Here is a 20,027-nt window from a genome sequence, read left to right on the forward strand (position 1 = left end):
GGGGCCCTGACTCTGAGGCGAGGGTGGGGTATAGACTGAACAGTCACTTCCCCTCTTCCCCATACCCACTCCTGGCACACTAGCCCCCTGCTTGCAAATGTTTATGGGTAACTGTCCCCCTCCAGGCCTCCCCTGTGCCTAGAGATTGACTGACAAGAGTTGGGGGTGAGGGGCCCTATCAGATGGCAATGGAGGGCCTGTGGTTTCCTGGCCCCAATCAGCAGCAGTAAGATTGAGAAACCAGACCATAGATTAGAAAGATCAGGTCTTTACTGCAAAATCATTCAAAAATCACACAGCAGCATTTCCTTCCATACATTGCAAAGCACTTCTCAGGGCCAGAGCCCCTCACTAGAAACAGTTTATTGCATAAAATGAAAATTTTAAAATAGTGTGGGCACTACTGAGGTTCACATCAGCTTTCCATTGGAGGTGAGGGAGTAAAAGTCAACTCATTTGAAAACATTAGCAGCTTTTTGGTACGGGGGTGTGGGGGGGTCAGCTCTAATGCTACAGATCTCCGGATCTCTGGGAGGGCGGGAAGTGGGGTGCGCCAGGCTCTGCCTGACCAAAGTGAGCTCCTCCAGGGCCTCACTCCCACTGCCTCCTAGGGCACCTTCTGGAATACAGAATATACTCACAGGACCAAAGAAACAGGGCCGGGCTCAGGCAGCACTACCCACCCCAGGCCCCCTCAGGGATCCGGCCTAAGTACAGCTCTGATCAGGCTGGGCTTGTGGTGCAGCGGTAATGCTGGCTGTGGGGGATGGGGGTGGGGATAAGGATCCACTTCCACTTCAGGAAGAGTTGATGCGCTGGGCACAGGTGTGCACCATATTCCATGATGGGGACAGGGAAGCTGTGTGGCAGTCCCCTCCCCCTCATCCGCCTACTGTAATAGAGAACAAATCTGACTCCATATTGGATCTGTTCCTTTAGTTTTAACCACTGTGCCCTGCTTTCTAGGCTTAGTCTTGCTAGCTCTGCACTTCTTGTAAAACAATGTTGCCTTTAGCCTGAAATACAGGAGAGCCTATTCCCAGGGCTCTGACCTTTAAAGATGTTAGCACTTCTGCACTTATGTGGAGATGGCAAGTTGCAAAATAGAGAATAACCTTTGTTTTTTGTTGGGGGTTTACAGGGACCCCATGGCCTGACCCACATGGACCAGTGCAAGAAAAGAGAATTCCTGCAGCAAGAAGTTTGCACCAACCAACCACATCCCCTCCCCTATTTTTTTGTATAAAAGGAGCCCGTATTCTGACTGGAGCAGGGTGGTTCTCCAAGACATTAGTCTGCCATCCTCTCGGTCTGCCGGCTTTCCGAATAGTTGCTATTCCTTCCCCAGCACCTCGTCTCCAGATTTATTGGCCTGTCATGTGGCGAGCAGAACGAGTTTGGACTCAGTAACACTACCACCTCCTTTATATTCTATTGCACAATTTATCCAGCTCCACAGGGCTGGGCAGGTGACTCAGCAGCAGAATCACCCCAAGGGAGAGGTGGGAGTAGGTTCGTCTCTTGACACTGAAGGTGGATCTCCACCTGAGGCCCCCAATCCAAGCTGAGTGCAGAAAGGATGGCCAGAGGACCACAGGGCTGAGGGCGGTCTGCTGGGTCCAGGAGAGGTGGGGGAAGGCCACAGAAAAATCATGCCTGGATTCCCTCCAGACCCCAAGGTTTCCAATATCACTTTGAAAACAATTCCAGGCTCCCACCCCTCTCTAAGATCCCTTCAAAAGGCAATCGCGCTCCAATGAAATTTTCTAGTCTCTGGCAGTGCCCCTCCTGGGCCAGTCCAGCCAAGCTTTGTGAATTCATGGCTTTGTAAACTGAGGCTGAGCATCCTTCCAAGAGGGTGGCTTCTCCTGCATGTCCATGCACATCTCAGCAGCAGGGCTGGCACTCTTCGTGGAAGGATGGGGGTCACTGTTCCACAGTGTAGGGCCTGGCAGTCACGCTGCCCGAGGCCGGCCCCTGGCTTGGGCTCACTGCCCTCTCTGTGGGCCCAGCCTACCTCTGTCCTGGCGGGGGTCAGTCAGGCGGGGATGTGTCCCCGAAGAGCGTCTGCAGCAGCACCTTGCCCAGCTGGCTGCTGGTCGGTGGTAGGAGTGAGAAAAGCAGAGGCCAAGGGGTGGGCAAGATGATGACCCCTCCTGGGACCAAGGAAGGCTCCAAGTGCTGACAGTGCTGCTTCCGAGTCATTTCCCTTCTCCTGCGGCACTGAGATCCCAAGCTACAGGAGAGCCTGGGCTCTGACATGGAGAAAGTGATGGGCTTTTTGGGTGAGGAGGAGGCGGGGAGCAGAGAGGAGAGGGAGGAGGTGGTGGGGTCATCAGGACTGAGCCTGCCTGGCCCCACGGCGGTTTGGCACATTGCACATGAACTGTTGGCAGCAAGTGCCTGGCGAGGACAAAGGAAGGGCACCCGCCAGTGGGCGAGATTTCTGTCCCAGGTGGCCTGTCCACCCAGCCACCTCCTACCTGCAGGCCAGGCCTGAGCAGTTCCTGCACATTTGCTCGGGGTGAGAATGCCTGGATTTCTTGGGTGACTTGTGGAGGGTTAAGAATAAAAAAATATTTTCTGTTGAAATATGAAGGGGAAAAACCCACCTTAAAAAACTAGACCTTTTAATCAGGAATGTGGAATTGAAAATGCTCCCCAAGTCTTGTTTCCACAGTGTTTGGACAGCCCTGAAGGAGATGCCATGTCAGTGAGGAGAGCCGAGGCCCAATTAGTGCAAGGCCCCCTCCCTGCTGCACCCTCGGATAAGGGACATCTGCTGGTGTCCCGGCTTTCTGGAGCAGATGGGTGGGGGGCAGAGGGCATCATCAAGGGCTTCAGAGGCTCCCTCTCTTAGGCTCGTGCTCTGGTCACATCCAAGAGTCTTCCAGACAAGGGAGATATGGGTGGGTGGCACCTTGAGGGTGCAGCCCCAGGCTGCTGGCCAGTGCAGATCGGGTTAGGTGAGCGTGCTCTGTTCCTGGTACTTGCGCCGGCGGGCACAGCGGGGGCAGCCCTTCCTTACCACGGCCTGGCAGCTCTGATGGAAGACGGTCTTGCATTCGCCACACCTGGGAGAAAGCGGCAAGTGCTGCTGGGGCCAATGGGCTGGGCCCTCCTGAGGCCGAAGGCTGGCTGGAGTTGCTGATCAGAGCCCGCATAAGGCTACACTCTACCCGCAACCAAGGCACATGGGCACTGCCTCTGCTCCGGGACCAAAGATCCTCTTGACAACACTTACCTCTAAGTCCCGCAGTGCATGGTGGTACCCTCTATTCTATTTCCCTTTCCATAAATACCGCTTGACTTACAAAATGATTCCTTGCCTATGTTTCAAACACTCTGCAGTTTAAAAAACTCAGCCCTAGGTCTGTTCAGGGGTTGAATCTGGGCCAGGGGACACCTACTGAAAGTGAACTGATGCTCCCACCACTGCACCTTCCACTCCCACATGGGTTGGAATGGAGGTTTGGTGCCTGAAGTTTTCCATTTACAGGCTTCTGATGATGAGCAATAACTGGGGACAAGAGCACTGGCTACAGGGGCAGTGATAGTGGCAGGTGCCACCCATAAGCTGCCCACTTTGTGCCCAGCCTTGCGCCAACACGCCAGGGCCATAACTCATCCAGTCCCTCCTCCACCTGTTGGTAGATGACAAGACTGAGGTCCCCCCACCCCACCGCAACTCAGAGAGGCAGCAGCTGCCTCTTCTCTAGGAAGCCGGCTGGCTCAGCAGAAGCAGGGGAGTCCTATGAGGGATCGTCTTGTCCCCCTCAGTACCCTGAGGCACTGGCACAGAGAGGATGGTCACTGTGCTGCACACAGTGGCCTGGGCCTGCCAGCCTGGAGTGTGGGCCAGCTGGGAGAGGGGCGGGGCGGCTGGCCGGGTGTCCACATACCTGACTGTGGTGTTAAACTCAAAGGGGAAAATGATGTCGTGGTGGTGGCAGATCTGGCAGATGAAGCCTCGCTGGGTGCATAGGTCGCAGTGGTAGACGTGCTGAGAGGCAAATTCAATCAGGGCCTTGAGGAATCCTTCATACACCCCCTCCGCAATCTGTGAAGAGCAAGCATGGGCCGCCAGGCCTTTTAGGAAGCCGTGCTGAGCCTGAGGCTGCCTGCAAAATGTGGTCTGCTGCTCGCTCCCAGGACCCTGCTTGAAGAACTCCTACCCCCAGAGATGTTTCTCTCCACTTGGGCAAGAAAACCTCCCTGAATCAGGCTGGGCAAGGTGGGTGTCCCGTCCTTGTGCAGGGAGGTTGCTGGGGATCATGGGATTGACAGGTGGGACCCAAGTCCACTTTTCTAGAGGAAAGGAATGTCCCAAACCCCCACTCCTCCCTCTGCCCCCCCAGCAAGGAGGAGTCTAGATGCAGGGAAGGGGCTGAGGAGTGCCAAGATCCTGGGCTTTGCTGGAGTGCCTGCTTGTCCCAGGGAGGCTGGGGGCTCCATCACCACCCCAGGAAGCGTGGGAAGGTGGGACACCCATTCTGAGTGAGGTCTGAAAAGCTGACGATCGCTATCTTGCCTCAGTTAACTGCAGGCAGACCCACCCATCACCCCCGTTTTGACTTCTCCAGGAGTGAGGCCCCTCTAGAGAGGTCTGGCGTTGGGGGTGACATCCTCACCTGCTGGAGGTCAGCGACACTGTACTTGTGAGGAGACTCCAAGAGATAATTCCTGTGGTTGAGCCTTCAAAGAAAACACAGGTGGCTCCTTAGAAGGGTTTCTGAGCCCTGGGCCAACCCGTGTTTGTTTTCATTCCCTAGTTGCTGCTCACCAGTCGTGAACACCTCCCGCCTAGGTGACTAACTGTTGGGACCTTGGGCAAGGTATTCAACCTCTCTGAATTTCAGGTTTCCTCATCTGAGAAATAAAGCTGTTTTGAGGATTAAATAGTGTATTTAAAGCATTTGGCACAGTGCCTTGAACATACCAAAGAATAATTATTAACTATAATGGATAACATTGCACTGTTCTGTATAATTGAAATTTGCTAAGAGTAGAACGTAAATGTACACATATAAATAAAATACGAGAGGATGAGGGATGTGTTAATTAACCGGATGGGAGTTATTCTTTTACAATGTAATCATATATGAAATCATCATGACATATAATTTAAATATCTTACAGTTTTGTCAACTATACCTCAATAAAGTTAAAAAAATTAATTTAAAGATATTAAAAAAATGTCTATTAAAAAGTAATAATAATGAGGGTAATGATGAAAGCTAACATGTGGTACCAGGAACTGGATTAAGAGCTTTATACATATTAACTCATTTAATTCTCACAATAATCCTGTGAGGTTGGCATTATCATAATCCCCTCTTTGAGAAGAGGAAATGGAGGCACAGAGAGGTTAAACAACTTGCCTATGGTCACACAGCTAGTAAGTGGCCAAGCTGGAGTTTGAACGCAGGAGTCCTTATCCACCCAGTGAATGCCTAGAGGTGTTAGCAGTGGTCATTATTGCCACCATTACATACCAGGGACAGTGCTGGGGACAGAAATCCACAGGATGTGGCCTCTGCCCTCCTGTAGCCCTGGGCTCTAGCTGAAGGACAGTCATTCAACTATCTAGTTTCAGTACTCCGAGAGCGGAACTGAGCCATGTCCTGAGCACTGCAGATCCCATTTCAGAGGGTGGGGGTCAAGGAGAGAGGACGAGGGCTCAGAGGCCAACCAGGCTCTAGTTTCCACCTCACCAATGACAGAGATCCCAAGGTTATATCCTGAGGGATAGAGAGGAAACACCTGCAGAAATTCCCCTGGTATAAAAACTGGCCTGGCCTTGCTGTGTCTGTGTGGTACTGGGGTTGGGAGGAGAATGCTCCCAGTCCAGAGAAGTTTGGGAAACTGCCCAGGATGCTCTGGACATCTGGGGGCAGGAAGCTGCCAGGCCCTGGGGCATCTGGAGTGGGTGCTGGGCTATGCCCCACCCCATGGCCAGTTGTGATCCAGGGGTAACCCCATCCAGGGTGGAGAGTCCCACCAAGAAGCCCACAGGCCACCCCGTGCTGTGTGGGGTGAGGATGCTGCTGGCTGGCTGCTCAGTTCCCCATGCTGGCCTCCCCAGTAAACGTCCAGCTTTCTGGGAACAGGAAGCTACCATTTATCACCAGGAAAACACAAGGGGTGGGGGGCGCACAGGCTGTTCCTGAGCTGGCAGGAAGGGTGGAGCTGGTTTGGATGGAGAGTCCTCTCTGTCATCTGCCCTCTGCCCACTGTCGTGGAAGCCCAGGGGGCCAGCCAGGCCCAGGGTCTTCCCTATAAGGCACCTGCCTGGGCCTGTCACGCCCTCAGTGAGGACTTACAACTGGTTGGAGGTGAAGTCCCTTTGCCAGGGCGGGCCCAGCTGGGTCCTCTGAGAGAAAGGGGATCCCACATTCCAGACTTGCCCGTCCCTCCTCAACCCTTCCGTCCTCTCACCCTCCACTCTGGCCGACTCAGTCCAGGTCTCCTCACCTCCCGGACAAATGACGACACCAGGCCCATGCCCCACTGCTGCCAAATTAGTCTTTTCTAAACTCCTAATTAGAACATGACAGTCTCGTGCTCAAAACCTCTCAACAGCTGCCCGCTCCGGCAGAGTAAGATCCAAACGCCTTTGCTGTGGCACAGGGGACCTCTGAGGTCTGGTCCCTTCACCCACAGTCCAGCTGCACTGAGCCCCTCGAAGGTCCTGGAGAGCCCTGCTCCTGCCCGCCTCCCCCCGCCCCCCCAACGCTGAGGGCTCCCTTAGCCAGGAAAGCCCTCCCTCCCTTCCCTTTTCTTTCCAGGGCCCCAGTTCACTAAGTACGTGATGCTGCTGTGTTGTGGTAACTCTGTTTTCATGTGTGTGAGGAGAGTGGGGTCAGGAAGTGTGCTCAGACAGTACTGATGGTGGCCAGACTGGAGAGGGGTGAGCCAAACTTTCTGCTTGATTCTCTTTTGTACTATCTGAACACTACCTTTGAAAAGAAGAAAAGTTTTGTTTTTTTTTTAATTAAAGAAAAGAGATGAACTCCACAAACCCTCAGCTCAGATGCCATCTTCTTCCGGAGCTCCCTTGGCCCTCTGGGCCCTGTCTGCCTCCCTCACGGCACACGGCTCCCTGATCCAGGTCCATCTACGTGTCTCTGCCCTTCCCCACTCACATAACCCTCACCACATCTCTGCTAGGCCATGTGAACACAGGGATTACTGGCCCATTTTATAGACAAGAAAGCTGAGGCTCAGAGAAGTGAAGCAACTTCCGTGAGTCACACAGAGGGTCTGGGGCGGGGTGAAGGCTGCTCTGAGCTCTCTCCCCTGCCCCACACTGCTTCTGAAATGGGGCATCACAGGTGTGGCCCTACTTTTTCGAAGACTGGGAACACAGGTGTGCAGTGTTGCTGCCCAAGGATGGGAACAGTAGGGCCAGAGAGAAAGAAGCAGGATTACCCCCAGGGCTCAGCACAGGTCAGCCCAGACAGGTCAGTAAGGTTGATGACCAAACAATTTCGGCGGGGCAGGGATGGGGGACTGAGGCCAGCAACCTACAGGCACCTGGTCTACCCAGACCCTTGACTGGGGAGGGTGACAAGGTCATCTGACAAGATGGGGAATTCACCACCCTGGTCAAAGGGGCAGGAAGGCAGACTCTGGAGTCCTGGGTCCTGGAATTTCAGAAAGGATGGGAGTGAGTAGAGACCTAGGCACCCAGCTGATGGTAAGTGTAGCCTCCTAAGGAAGCAGCCTTCTGGGTCCCTCGTGGTGGCCAAGGGCTTTCAGTTCTTCCAGGCCTTCAAAGGAGACCAGGGCTCAGCCATCTGCTCTGGGAGCCTGTGAAGAGCCAGCCTCTATCCTTTGCCGAAGACAGGGCTCCCTGCAGGAGCCTCTCCCTGCGCCAGCCACCCTGGCCACGAGGAGCCGAGAAGGAGACCAGTAACCAGGACTGAGCTGGCAAGCCCATCGGACAGGTGGTCTTGGCACCAGCCCTGTTGGGAAGAGCGGCTGGAGGGGGAACGTGGAGGGGCTTGTGAGCTGCTCCAAATCCTCAGACAGCCAGCAGCGAAGCCCACCTGGGCAGTAGGCACCAGCTCGTCCCCCTGAGGTCTGCCCTCCTGAGGCCCCAGGAGAGCACAGCCCCACAGAAGGCATCACTCCCTCACAGCACTGAAGATTCCCAGGCCCGGGTCCTTGAAGGGCATCCTGAGGGTCGCACCCTAGTCTGGTCCTCTTCTGGGGATTTGGGGAGGGATGCTGCCACAGTGGCAAAGCAAAGCCAGCACAGGGTAGAGGGCTAGCAGGGGAATGGAGGAGCCAGGGCAACACAGCCCCTCGTGTCCGTCCCTTGCTCACCTCTCCAGCCTCTTCTCATCATGTCCCTCCTCGCACCCCCCAAAGTTTTCCCCGTTCTTTCCACAAAGGGGGCTTCATTCACAGCCCATGGACATCACTCCTGTTCTGAACACTCTTTCCTGCATCTACCCCCTTTCATACTCGTTCTGCTGGTCTCACCTCTGATGTCAGTTCCTCCAGGAAGACTTGCGCCTTCCTCCCTCCTCCAGTCTGGGTTAGACGCCCCTCCTTCCTCCGGTACTTCCAGGGTGTCCTGCTCTCTTCTCCAGCCCTCCCTCCTGGTTAGAGCTGCTGGCTTACCCAGGTCTACCTTGCTCAGTGCTGTGTCCCTCACCTGCTAGCCCACTGCCGGCCACTGAGTACGTTCTCAATAAATATTTGTCAAATGAATGAGTCCATGAATACATGAACAGATAAAACCTACCCCCAAACCCAACAGGAAGATCTCCACCCAGCCCTGGCATTTCTCCCAAGAAGTTGGTTATGCATTGACCCTGGGTGAGTGTGTGTGCATGCGTGCGTGCACACGCGCGTCTGTGTGTGCGTGTACACGCGCGTCTGTGTGTGCGTGTGTGTGCCTTTCTGTCCAGGGTGCTCACCTCTTGCTTAATTCCTTCAGGGCTCCACTTCGGCACAGACCCAGGTAATCCCCCAAAAGCTTCAGCTGCTCCCGGCTTCTCCCGATGAGATGCATCCGTTCCACGTGCTCATACAGAGATGCGTTCACCAGCTGCAGGTTGATGAGGGGCTGGGCCCGGATCTGCGTCAGGAACTTCTGGGCCTGCCTGCAGACCTGGGGACACCACCGGGCAGTGAGGGTGAGACAGAATGGCCATTTGGTGAGCACCTCTGGGCCAGGTAATGTACTACCTAGTCACTTGATCATCCCTGCAACCACTTGCCAAGGGAAGTGGTACCATCTTCATCTCACAGGTGGGGAAACTGAGGTTGAGAGAGAGGAAGTGACCTGGCCAAGGTCCACAGCTCACAGAAGTCATGATTTGATCCCAGTTTATCTGACTTCCAAACCCACTCTTCCCCGCCAGCTGCTGCCCCTCCCCGGTCATGCTGGCTGCTTTGGTCAACAAGCCGCTCCTCCTGGGCCTCACAGATCCTTCCCACTATTTCCTGTCCTCCCAGCCCCCATTTTCCTGCCCAAAGGAAACAGGCAGACTCAGGAACCAGGTGGCTGGTCTGAGTCAGGCTCCAACCACAAGAAGCCACAGATCAGATACAGTTTAATAAGAGGTTTCCTGAGCTATCTCTGCTCCCACCAGCAGTACCAACCAGGGTTCCCCCATGTCTCCACGTGGAGTTGAGTGATCAATCTCGGCCTTGCCTACATGATAGGACTTTGAAGGTTCTACCCTCAGCCCTGACCCTAATGTGAAACCCAATTACTGAGCACCTACTATTTGCCAGACACTGGGCTAAGGACCTCAACCACATCCTTCCTTCATCTTCACAACTCAAAAGGGAAGGTGTCATCATCCCCATTTTGTAGATGAGGAAACTGAGGCTCCGAGAAGCTAAAGTAGTTTATCCAAGCCTCCTGCAGAAAGCGGAGGCTGGGTCTAAATTGAGGTGTTGTCTCTGCATATTTGGCTGCCTCACTTAGTAAAGAGAAGCCCCTCTCCCCTGCAGTCTCCTCTTTGCTCTGTAAGAAGGATAGAGGAGCTGAGATATTTACCGTCAACTACTGTGCAGTGGTCAGGAGTCGGGCTTGGGATCCTGGCTCCACCCTGTCTTAGTGTATGACCTTGTGAAACTTACTTAACTTCCCTGTGACTCAGTTTCCTCATCTATAAAGTGGGGAAAACAAAAGCACCTACCTCCTGGGGTTATTTGGAGTTTAGAAGACTAAACAATAATTCCTGTAAGCGTGTCCTCAGTAAACAGGACTGTGGGTGCCTGTGTGGCCCAGGTGTCTGTTCCCTGGAGGGTCAGGGATGTAACAGGGCCCTCAGGGGCCTTTCAGGTGGGAGGCTGCTCCACCAGCTTCACCGGCACCTCCTGCCTCCCCCCAGCAGTGGACAACTCCATCTTTTCCCATTTCCTAGAGTCCTGAGGTCCCAGCTCCCAGCCCATGGGCAGCCCACTGGCAAAGGCCCGGTGACTCGGTGACTTGGTGACTCGGGTAGTTCCGGAGCCCTTCCCCAGACTCAGCCCCTGGCTTTGGGTGAGGCTCAGATGAAATAACAGGCAGGAATGCATGTTGAAAACTGCCAAGGGCTGCAGACAGGCAAGGGCTTCCCGCTCCCCAGGGACTGGGCGTGGAGCAGACAGAGAGAGGCCCCAGGTCTGGGCTGACATCCTGCCAAGTGCCAGGCAGGCCCCGCACAAGTGGGTCAGCCAGAGCGGTTACAGTGGACGAAGGGCCCCTAATCCACCAGCTAGCCACTTTCGAGCTTGAATTTTCCTGTCTTTCCCAGGCTCGGGATCTTTGAAAGAGCTGGATATCTCCTGACCTCAGGTATGCTAAGGGCAGTATTACAATTTCCTAGGTGGAAAACGGAAGTGGCACCAAAATTACAGCAATGAATAAAGAGATGGCTCAACAGAAGCACCCGGGTGTTGTAAACAGTGAGTGTGTTTTATGGCCAAAGGGTTCTTTGCATTTGTGGTGATTGACAGGTTTAATTTTCTTCATGTAGTTACTTAAATACTTAACACTGAGGGCAGGGGTGGGGACAAGGTAACCAACAAAAAACCCAAAGTGAAGCTAGCGTCTTGGGGGTTCCTGTTCCCAGGGCGGTGGAGGTTGGGGCGGTGCAAGTTCTGAGAATCACGTTCGGTGAGCTCTGACGAGGACACACCCACGTGCTGAGACTGCGTGGCCGGCAGGCCTGGGCCCCTAGAGAAACACACAGATTCTTCCTCCTGATTCTGTGTCTTAGCAGAAATCTGTGCCTTGGGGAGACAGCCAAGTTTGTGATCCTTGAGGCAGACCCTGACCAAGTGAATTAGGGACAGAAGGTGACAGGCCTCAGGAGAGAAAAAGGGCACTAATGTAAAACACTGTTTAAGTGACTGGCAGGTACTTCTCCTTTAGTCTTCACATGACCTGCAGACACTGTTATGAATCCTCCTTTATAGATGAGGAAACTCAAGTTAAATAAGTTGCACACAGTAACACAGCTATAGATGTGGGTAAGCTCAGCTGAAGAAGAGGAAAATCTCAAAGACTGATGAATACATTTTACTCAAAAGAATTTGGTGAACATAGAAAAGTATCCAAGATGTAATACTAAGTGAAGAAAACATGTTATAAAGCAGTATGAGTCCAGTATGAACCCAACTTTACAAAAAGTAGATGCATATTTGAAAAAAATGCACAGAAAAGGCAGACTGCTTCAAGAGGAAGTGCAGCCAGCTTACCAGCCCATCCATCCACCTTTCCACATCCACCCAATCCTTCATCCATCTATCCACCCTTTCACCCATTTACATCCACCCAACCCATCCACCCATCCATCTATATATCTAATCTATCCTATGTGTAATTCTTTCCTTCCTTCCTTCCTCCCTTCCTCCCCTCCTTCCTTCCTTCCCTCCTTCCCTTCTTCCTCCCTCCCTCCCTCCCCCACTCCCTAGATGCTGGTCCTTTAAACAGTCTGTCTGCAGCCTTGGGGAGCTGCAGAGAACTATCCTCAGATTCCCACCTGAGGACAGAGACAGGCATTGACTGAGCTCTGCCCAGGGGCTATAGACTGGCAGCAAGTACTTTTCTTGGTCAGCTCCCCCAGATCATGGGGCCTGAACTAGTGACCTTGGCTTCCTTAGAGCCAAACTCTTCCAAACATATGAACAGCAGCAGCAAAGAGGAGCGACCGCACCTCTGTCACTCGGCAGCCCTATGTGGCCACAACAGGCTGGGCTCAAGACTCACCGGGCGCTTGGTGAGGTCCCAGTTGTGGATGATCCTGGCCGGGATCACTGAGGCATCGTCTTGGTGGCAGATGTCACAGTAATAGAGGCCAGAGAAGGCACAGAGCTTGGGTCGTACAAACGAGAAGCCGATCTGCCGGGAGCAGCCTGGGGAGAAGAACGGAGGAGCGTGAGCAGTGGTGGGGCCAGAGTCAGCTCCAAAATGACATGGAAGCTACAAAGCAGAAAGGGCCTGCTATTTAAAGAGAGCAGAAAGATAAAAAAGGAGCATACAAAGATAAAGACAACCACTACTCATATTCCCACCACCCAGAATCAACAACCCTATTCATTAATCTTTACAACAAAACATTAAGAATTACTGTCACCGTTTTATAGCTGAAGAAATTGATGCACAGAGAGGTTAGGAAACCTGCCCAGTCACACAATTAAGTGGCAAAGCTGGATCAGATTTGGGTTGGGTTGGTGTAGAGCCCACACTCTCTTATTCTTGGTGGCCTCTGTTCGATGTTACCACTGGTGCACAGCAATGCCAGCCTCCTTGAGGTCCACCCTTCCCCTGGGGCTCAGAAATGGAAGCAACAGAGTTAGGGCCTCAGCAACCAGGGATGGACCTAGGGACATGAAGCTGTCCTCACAGAGTGGGTGGGAAGCCAGCAGAGGCAGGGCAGTCTGGACACTGCCTGGTGCCAGCTTGAAGCCAGAGCTGGCTGATGCCCCAGGCAAGGGGTGGGAGGCCCAGCTTCAGCCCCTCTGCTGGAGGTCCCTCCACAGCAAGGGGCAGAGGGAGCAGGAGTGGGGTGTGCAAAGGGAAAAACAAAGGCCTGGCTCAAATCCTGAGCATATGCCCAGCCTCCTACAGCGCCAGGGAGAGGGTCCCTTCAGCCTCCTCGGGACAGGAAGGGCTGTCTCTTCTGCTCACCGGCTGTCTCATCCTGACTTTCACCGAAGTTTTGCAAGGTTCCAATTCAGCTACCACTTGCTGTTTTGTGGGGTTATTACAACATTAAATGAGGTTTGGAAAGTGCCCTATAAACTACAAAACAAGAGCCAGATGTCAGCAGTTGGTGTCTGTCCAGCTACTGGGCTCTGCTCACAGGCAGAGAGGCCTGAGCTGCCCAGTTTCAGCTTCCAGAGGGGCTGGTGGCTGGTGGGCATGGGGAGAGCCCCCTTGCAGGCATTCACACCCATAGCGGGGGAGCCCTCCTCACAGCCCTGGGGCCCTGGCCTCCTCCCTGAGCCTGGTACCTGCAGGCTGAGGGGCAAAGTGTGAGTGTCAGGGGCTGGCAGGGAGTGACGGGTGAGCAGGGGCTTGAAGACAGTTTCTGCAGGAAGCTCTGCTCTGCCCAGCTTCTCCATCCTCCTGGGGGACCAACCACAGAACACTTCCTTCCAGATGCCTGAAGCAGGCTTTCCCTTTCGGTCCCACAGGCTCCGCCCTGGCAGGATGGCTTCTAAACCAGGTGCAGCTGAATCTCTCCCTTTGGCACCCAGCAGGGCAACTTCCTCAGTTCACCCAGCATGATGGAAATGGTTATCTGGATTGGGGAGAAGAGCTAAAAACTGACTGAGAGCAGTGGAATATCATCCAGCCTTGAAAGCAAGGGAGTGGAGAGGCCTGTGGGCACCTGGCTAAGAGCGCAGGTTCTGAGAACACCAAGTCCTCATCCGGCTCCACCGTTACTAGCTGTGTGAACCTGGGACAGGTACTTACCAGCCCTGTTACTCAGTTTCCTTAGCGGTAAACAGAGACAATAGTAGGGTTGTCATGAGGATTAAATGACTCAGTCCAAACAATGCATCTATCCCAGTGCCTAACACAGAAGGGCTGGATTTGATGGTGATGACGACACAGCAGACGTACTGAGGTAGAAGAATATCCATAAAATATTCCTAAGTAGGGAAAAGCCACGTTGCAGAACAACAGCTGTAGCTGCGCTGTCTGAAACCGTGACCATGGGCTACAGGTGCCCATTTACATGAAAATACCTTTACACTAAATCAAATTGGAAATTCAGTTCCTTAGTCACAACAGGAAGCCACATTTTAAGTACTCAGTAGCCACATGTGGCTTGTAGCTACCGTGCTGGACAGCACAGATCTAGAACATTTTCATCATCACAGAAAGTTCTGTTGGACAGCACTGAGTACTATGAGCCCATTTTTGTAATTTAAAAAAATTTGTGTACAATTGCAAAAGCTTGCAAAAACATTTGGAAGGGTACCACGCCCTTGCTCCAAGGAATATAATAGTGCAGTAATATGATCACGAAGGGGACGGAGAGCTCAGCTCCCAGGAACTCCCTGTGCAGAGAGCAGTGCGCAGCAGAGATGCCACCGCAGGTCCCACCCCTCAGCAGGGGCGCCAGCCCCAGTGGGTGCTGCGGAGGAGCAGAGGCTATTTGCTGCAAACATCCTCGTTTGCTGCAGCATCCCAGGGGTGAGCTGGGGGCACGCATGGAGACGGGAAGAGGTGGAGAGCCTAAAGCAGGAACTCCACCGCAGGCTGAGTGAGGCCGGTGGGACAGGAAGTGGGCACCTGCACAGAAGCAGCCCTGGGAGTCGAGGCCTTTCTCCGTGGGGATGGCCACCAGGTACTGCAGCAGGAAGCCATTCTCCCGCGTGGCGAACTTCAGCACCTCCTGACAGTTCTCATCCAGACTCCCGCCAAGTGTCACTGCCTCCTGGGCTGTCTCCAAGTAGGACGCCAGGACCTTGCGCACCAGATCTCTCCACAGGGCGGCCTCCTCAGCATTCCCAGCCTGCAGCTTCAGGACAGCCTTGGCCGTGATGATTTTGAAGAAGGATGGGCCCCCAAGGCTCGTGTCTGGCAGGATATCTCGGATGGTCTCGACTCCATGGCTGTCACTTAGCATCTTCTCGTTGTTTCTCACTCGGAAACATTTCAGAGACTCCAAGGACAGGGAGAAAATATAGGGCATCCAGGTCCTATCCGTGTATAGGTACAGCAGAGATTCTTTAATAGCATCAGGCTCGGGAATCTGAGAAGAGGACCAGTCCAACTGCATGCCCTGGAGGGTTTCAGCCTCCGAGGGCAGGTCTGAGTGGGAGGGGTGGCCACCCTGAGGGGCCTCTGGGGGGTCTTCGGGCTGGTCTGGGTACTGGATGTTCACCCACTCCTCCTCTTGCTGGGGCCGACACTTCTGTAGTGCCTCCCGCACCCGGTCCAGCCAGTCCTCGGCTTCATCCTGGGAGGAGGCTCGCAGGGTCAGCTTCTTGCCAGAGAAGACCAGCTCGAAGCGGCCGTCACTGTGGGCCGGCCCCACAGACTCACAGCGCAGCAGGGAGCAGTTCTCCACACAGGTGTGCTCCTCGCCGCTCAGGTAGAGGCGGAACTCCAGCGGGGAGAGCTCGCAGAAGAGTTCCTTCCAGATGCCCATCGCCCCCCGCCGCTCCACTGTGCCCAGCTTCATGAGACCCCGGAACGGGTTGGACAGCCCTGTAGGCAGAAAGAGGCACGTTAGACATCGGGCCTGTCCCTTCACCACCCAGGATAATCCCCAGAGTCCTGTAGTGGGTGCGGGCAGAGTGGCCACCATGAGAACACAGGCCTCACAGGCCAGAGGGGAACATTTTCTGAGAGCCTCCCTCCCGTCCTCACCCCGGTTGTTGACCTTGTTCCTGAATTTCCCTGTGAAAATAAAAGCATTCAAATGCTCAAGTCCACGTCCCCCTCCCTACACAACACTTGCAGCATCTGCACCCACACACTGACTTCCCCCATCACAGACTGTGCTTCTGAGGCCAACCCCCCATTTGTGCATTTGTGCGGGGGTTCCCCCACCCCCCGCCTACTCAAGGACAAGAATGTCTCTGCAGCAATCCTCCCTCCCTCTTCTGCGTTGCTGTTTTCTCCTTTCTCTACTGGATCATTCTTACCAGCCCATAAACACACTGCTATTTCCTAGCTTTAAAAATCTCTCTCTTGACTCCACTTGCATCTCTAATTACCACCCTGTTTCTCTGTCCCCTTTCCAGAAGTGCTCCCTAAGGAGGTGTCAGAACAGTCTCTAATTCCCCTGCTCCTATTCCTTCTTGAACCTGCTCCAATCAGGCTTTTGTCCTCTCATTCCACAGAAACTGCGCTTGGGAAGGCTACCCGGCCCTCCTTATGGCCAAGTCTAAAGGCCAATCCTTGGTCTGCATCTGGCCTGACCCATCAGCATCACTGGACACAGCTGATTCCCCTTCCTTTGGTTCTTCTCTGTATCACTGGCCCCTCATCTGTCTCCCGAGCTCCTCCTCCTCCTCTCGCTGGCCTCTTGATGCTGGGGGCACCAGGGCTCAGCCCTGGGTTCTCTTCTCTGTCAACTCCCACTTCCTAGCTGATCGTCCCTGGTCTCAGGACTTTATGCCAACAACTCCCCAATTTTTATCTCCAGCCTGGACCTCGCCCTTGAACCTCAGATCCTGATCTCCATCTGCTCCGTGTATGTCTAATAGGCTTCTCAAGTTGACACGTCCAAAAATGAGTTCCTGACTCTCCCATTCCAAACCAGCTTCTCACCTGATGTTCTTCATCTCATAAAGTGACAAACTTCTCCCTTCCAGCTGCTTGGGCTAAAAACCCTGGAGTTATCTTTGATTTTCTTTCTTTCACACCCCATATCCAATCCATCAGCAAATCCTGCTGGTGTACCCAGAATTGTCCACTGCTAACCACTTCCACCACTACCTCATGGATTCTCTCCACTGTCATCCCTAGCCTGGCTTATGGCAAAAGCCTCCTAATGGGTCTATGTCCCCCTATAGCCCTTCAATAACTGAGCCAGGATGACCCTCACTCCCTTTTAAAAGACAAGTAAGATCCCATCTCTCTGCCCCAAACACTACAAGGGCTGCCATCTCCTTCAGAGCAAAAGTTCACGTCCCTTCTGTGGCCCAAGAGGCCCTCTGTCACTCTGACCTCATCTCTAGCCATCTCCTCCCCATCACCTCTATTACAACTACTCTGGGCTCTGTTGTTTCCTGGACACATCAAGCATGTTCCCATTGCAGGGCCTCTGCACGTGTTCCCCCTGCTTAAAACACCAAGATCACCTCGTGCCTCCCTCCCTCCCTTCACTTCTCAAAGATCACCTTATCTGTGAGGGTTTCCTTGGCTATCCTTTACAAAACAGCACACTGCCCACCTCGGCACTCCCTGATTTACTGTTTCCCACAGCAATTATCATCACCCGCCCACACTGTACATTCACCTGTTAATTTGCTGATTTCCTGTCTTTCACACTAGAATATAAATTCCATGAAGATATGAACTTTGCTTGTTTCCCACCATGTCTCCAGCACCCAGGACAGTGCCTGGCACATCACACGTGCTCACTGAGGATTTGCTGAGGGAGTGAGTGAGTGCTCCCTGCTCCCTGGGGGTTGGCCACCAACCAGGGGGGCCCAAAGGACACACACTTCTCTCTCCCAGCCTCGACTGACCTTAGAGATTTCAAATCATTGCATGGGGTCTTCCTACCCTTCAGGGAACCTGACAGCCTCGGCAAGGAGCACACCTCTGGTATGGTTGTAATCATCACATGGGCACATGGGAGCCAGCACGGAGACCAGGGCTCTGCCCAGAGTCTCCAAGCCAGTGCTCCTGGACCCTGGCCAGAATTCTCTGCCGGGTCATGCCAACAGAAAATGAGAAGAGAAAGAGACTGCCTCTAGGACACACTTATTGGTTGGTTTGTTTCTGAGGGTTACAGAAAAATTAGATTATGGTTATTTAATGCTTTCTGGAACTTCACAGGGTGTGGAGATCAAGCTGGCCTCACTGCAGACAGCACACAGGGGACTGAACAAACAACAGATCTGATAAACCCCACCAGGGCTGTTAAACCATTTAAGACAAAGGCCTTGGGAATGAGCAGTTGAAACACGGGCCTTCAAGAGGTGGGGGTTTGCTCTGGGCTACAGACAGAATCTGGAGGTCTGCATATTCATAAGATTATCCTATGTATTGTCTGGATAATCATAAGATTCACAGGGTAGTTTCAGGGAAGATATTTTCCGCTTCAATATAGGAAACTGTATTGATGTACTCTGTGGGCAGTTTTGAGCATCACTTTATGAAGATTTTATGAGAAAATATAATACTTTTCCTGAAATGGTTTCCTGAATTACTCAGCAAGGATGCTCCTGATGACACTTTGGGATGAGGTTTTTCTTGTGAGAAGACACCTCCCAACGGGGTAATGGAAAAGAGGACTTTCAAAGTGTTTTCTGAAAGGCACTGGCCCCGCGCACGCCCGGAGCCCTGTGCGCCGCCTACCCATCTGCCTGCGGTGCACCACCCTGAAGTGCTTGTGCTCCCGCACCGCGGCCGCCTGGCCTTTCCTGCTTCCTGCGAAAGGCACACAAGCTTTGTCTAAGGCCTCCGTGGAACAGCTTCTTCTTGGCCCTTGAGAAAAATGCCTGAGGACACCAGGCCTCAACTCAGGAGTCCCTCTGGGAGAAGCTCCACCGGGATCTGAAGGGCTCTCTGCGGGCTGCTCCCTGGGAGGCCGGTAGAAGTCGTCTTCTGAGATCCAGCTCTTGCTTTTCTATTAGGAAAGAAGGAAAGATGGGCTGTTTTTACAATTTTTTAAAAAACATCGTTGTTGAGACCTGATTCACGTACCATAAAATCAACCCATTTACAATGTACAATTCAATAGTTTTTGCGTATTCAGAGTTGTGCAACTATCACCACAAAGTTTAGAGCATTTCCACTCTCCCTCAAACCCTGTACCCATCAGCAGTCACTCGTTTCCACTCAACCACTCCAGTTCTAGGCAACCAATAATCTACCTTCTGTTTCCATAGATTTGCCCACTTTGTACATTTTGTATAAACGAAATCCTACAGCGTGTGATCTTTCGAAACCAGTTTCTTTCCCTTAGCTTAAAGTTTGTAAGGCTCATCCACACTGTGGTGTGTAACAGTACTTCATTGCTTTTTATTACCAAATAATATTCCAATGTGTGGGTGCACCACATTTAGTTTACCTGCTCATCTGATGTACAAGTTTTTCTGTGGACTCATGCCTTCTGTTTTCCTGGGTAGATATCTAGGAGTGGAACCGATGGGTAATACGATAACTACATCTAACTTTTGAGGAACTTTCAAACTGTTTTCCTAAGTGACTGCACCATTTTACATTCTCACCAGCAAGGTATGAGGGTTCCAGTTTTTCTGCATTCTCTCCAACATTTGTTATTATCTGTCTTTTTGATTACAGTCATCCTGATGGGTATGAAGGGCAATCTTACAGCTTTGATTTGCATTTCTCTAAGGTCTAATGACACTGAGCATCTTTTCACGTGCTTATCGGTCATTTATAGATCTTCTTGGGAGCAATGTCTACTCAAATCCTTTGCCCATTTTAAAATTGGTTTATTTGTCCTTTTGTTCTTGTGTTATGTTAGGGGTTTGTTTTCCCCATACCCCCAAATCCTAACCCCCCAGTACCTCAGAATGTGACCTTATTTGGAAGTAGGGTTGTTGCAAATGTAATTAGTTAGAATGAAGTCACACTGGGGTAGGGTGGGCCCTTCATCCAATGTGACAGGTGTCCTTGTAAGAGGAGAAGAGACACACAGAGAGCGAATTCCAAGTGAAAACAGAGACACAGACAGAGACCACCATGTGATGACAGAGGGAGGGATGGAGTGAGGCATCTATGAGGCAGAGAACGCTGAGGACTGCTGGTGACACAAGAAGTTGAAAGACTCTTCCTCAGAATCTCCAGAAGGAACCAACTCTACCAGCATCTGGATTTTGGACTTCTAGCCTCCCAGAACTATCAGATACAG

General features: G+C 52.7%; 1 protein-coding gene across 1 annotated transcript in view; it reads right to left on the minus strand.

The window, feature by feature from the left end:
• Positions 1–1,288: 1,288 nt before the first annotated feature.
• PLEKHM1 (pleckstrin homology and RUN domain containing M1) overlaps positions 1,289–20,027 on the minus strand; it is a 45,402-nt gene continuing 26,663 nt past the window's right edge. Inside the window, exons 6-12 of the mRNA XM_032457424.1 lie at positions 18,506–18,776; positions 14,759–15,679; positions 12,221–12,366; positions 8,931–9,124; positions 4,632–4,695; positions 3,903–4,060; positions 1,289–3,074 (exon numbers count right to left, since the gene is read on the minus strand). Coding sequence (XP_032313315.1) covers positions 2,963–3,074; positions 3,903–4,060; positions 4,632–4,695; positions 8,931–9,124; positions 12,221–12,366; positions 14,759–15,679; positions 18,506–18,776 — 1,866 coding nt within the window. The 3' untranslated portion in view covers positions 1,289–2,962. The remainder of the gene's footprint in view (positions 3,075–3,902; positions 4,061–4,631; positions 4,696–8,930; positions 9,125–12,220; positions 12,367–14,758; positions 15,680–18,505; positions 18,777–20,027) is intronic.

Source organism: Camelus ferus, chromosome 16 (assembly GCF_009834535.1).
Source record: "Camelus ferus isolate YT-003-E chromosome 16, BCGSAC_Cfer_1.0, whole genome shotgun sequence".
NCBI classification, from domain to species: Eukaryota; Metazoa; Chordata; class Mammalia; order Artiodactyla; family Camelidae; genus Camelus; species Camelus ferus.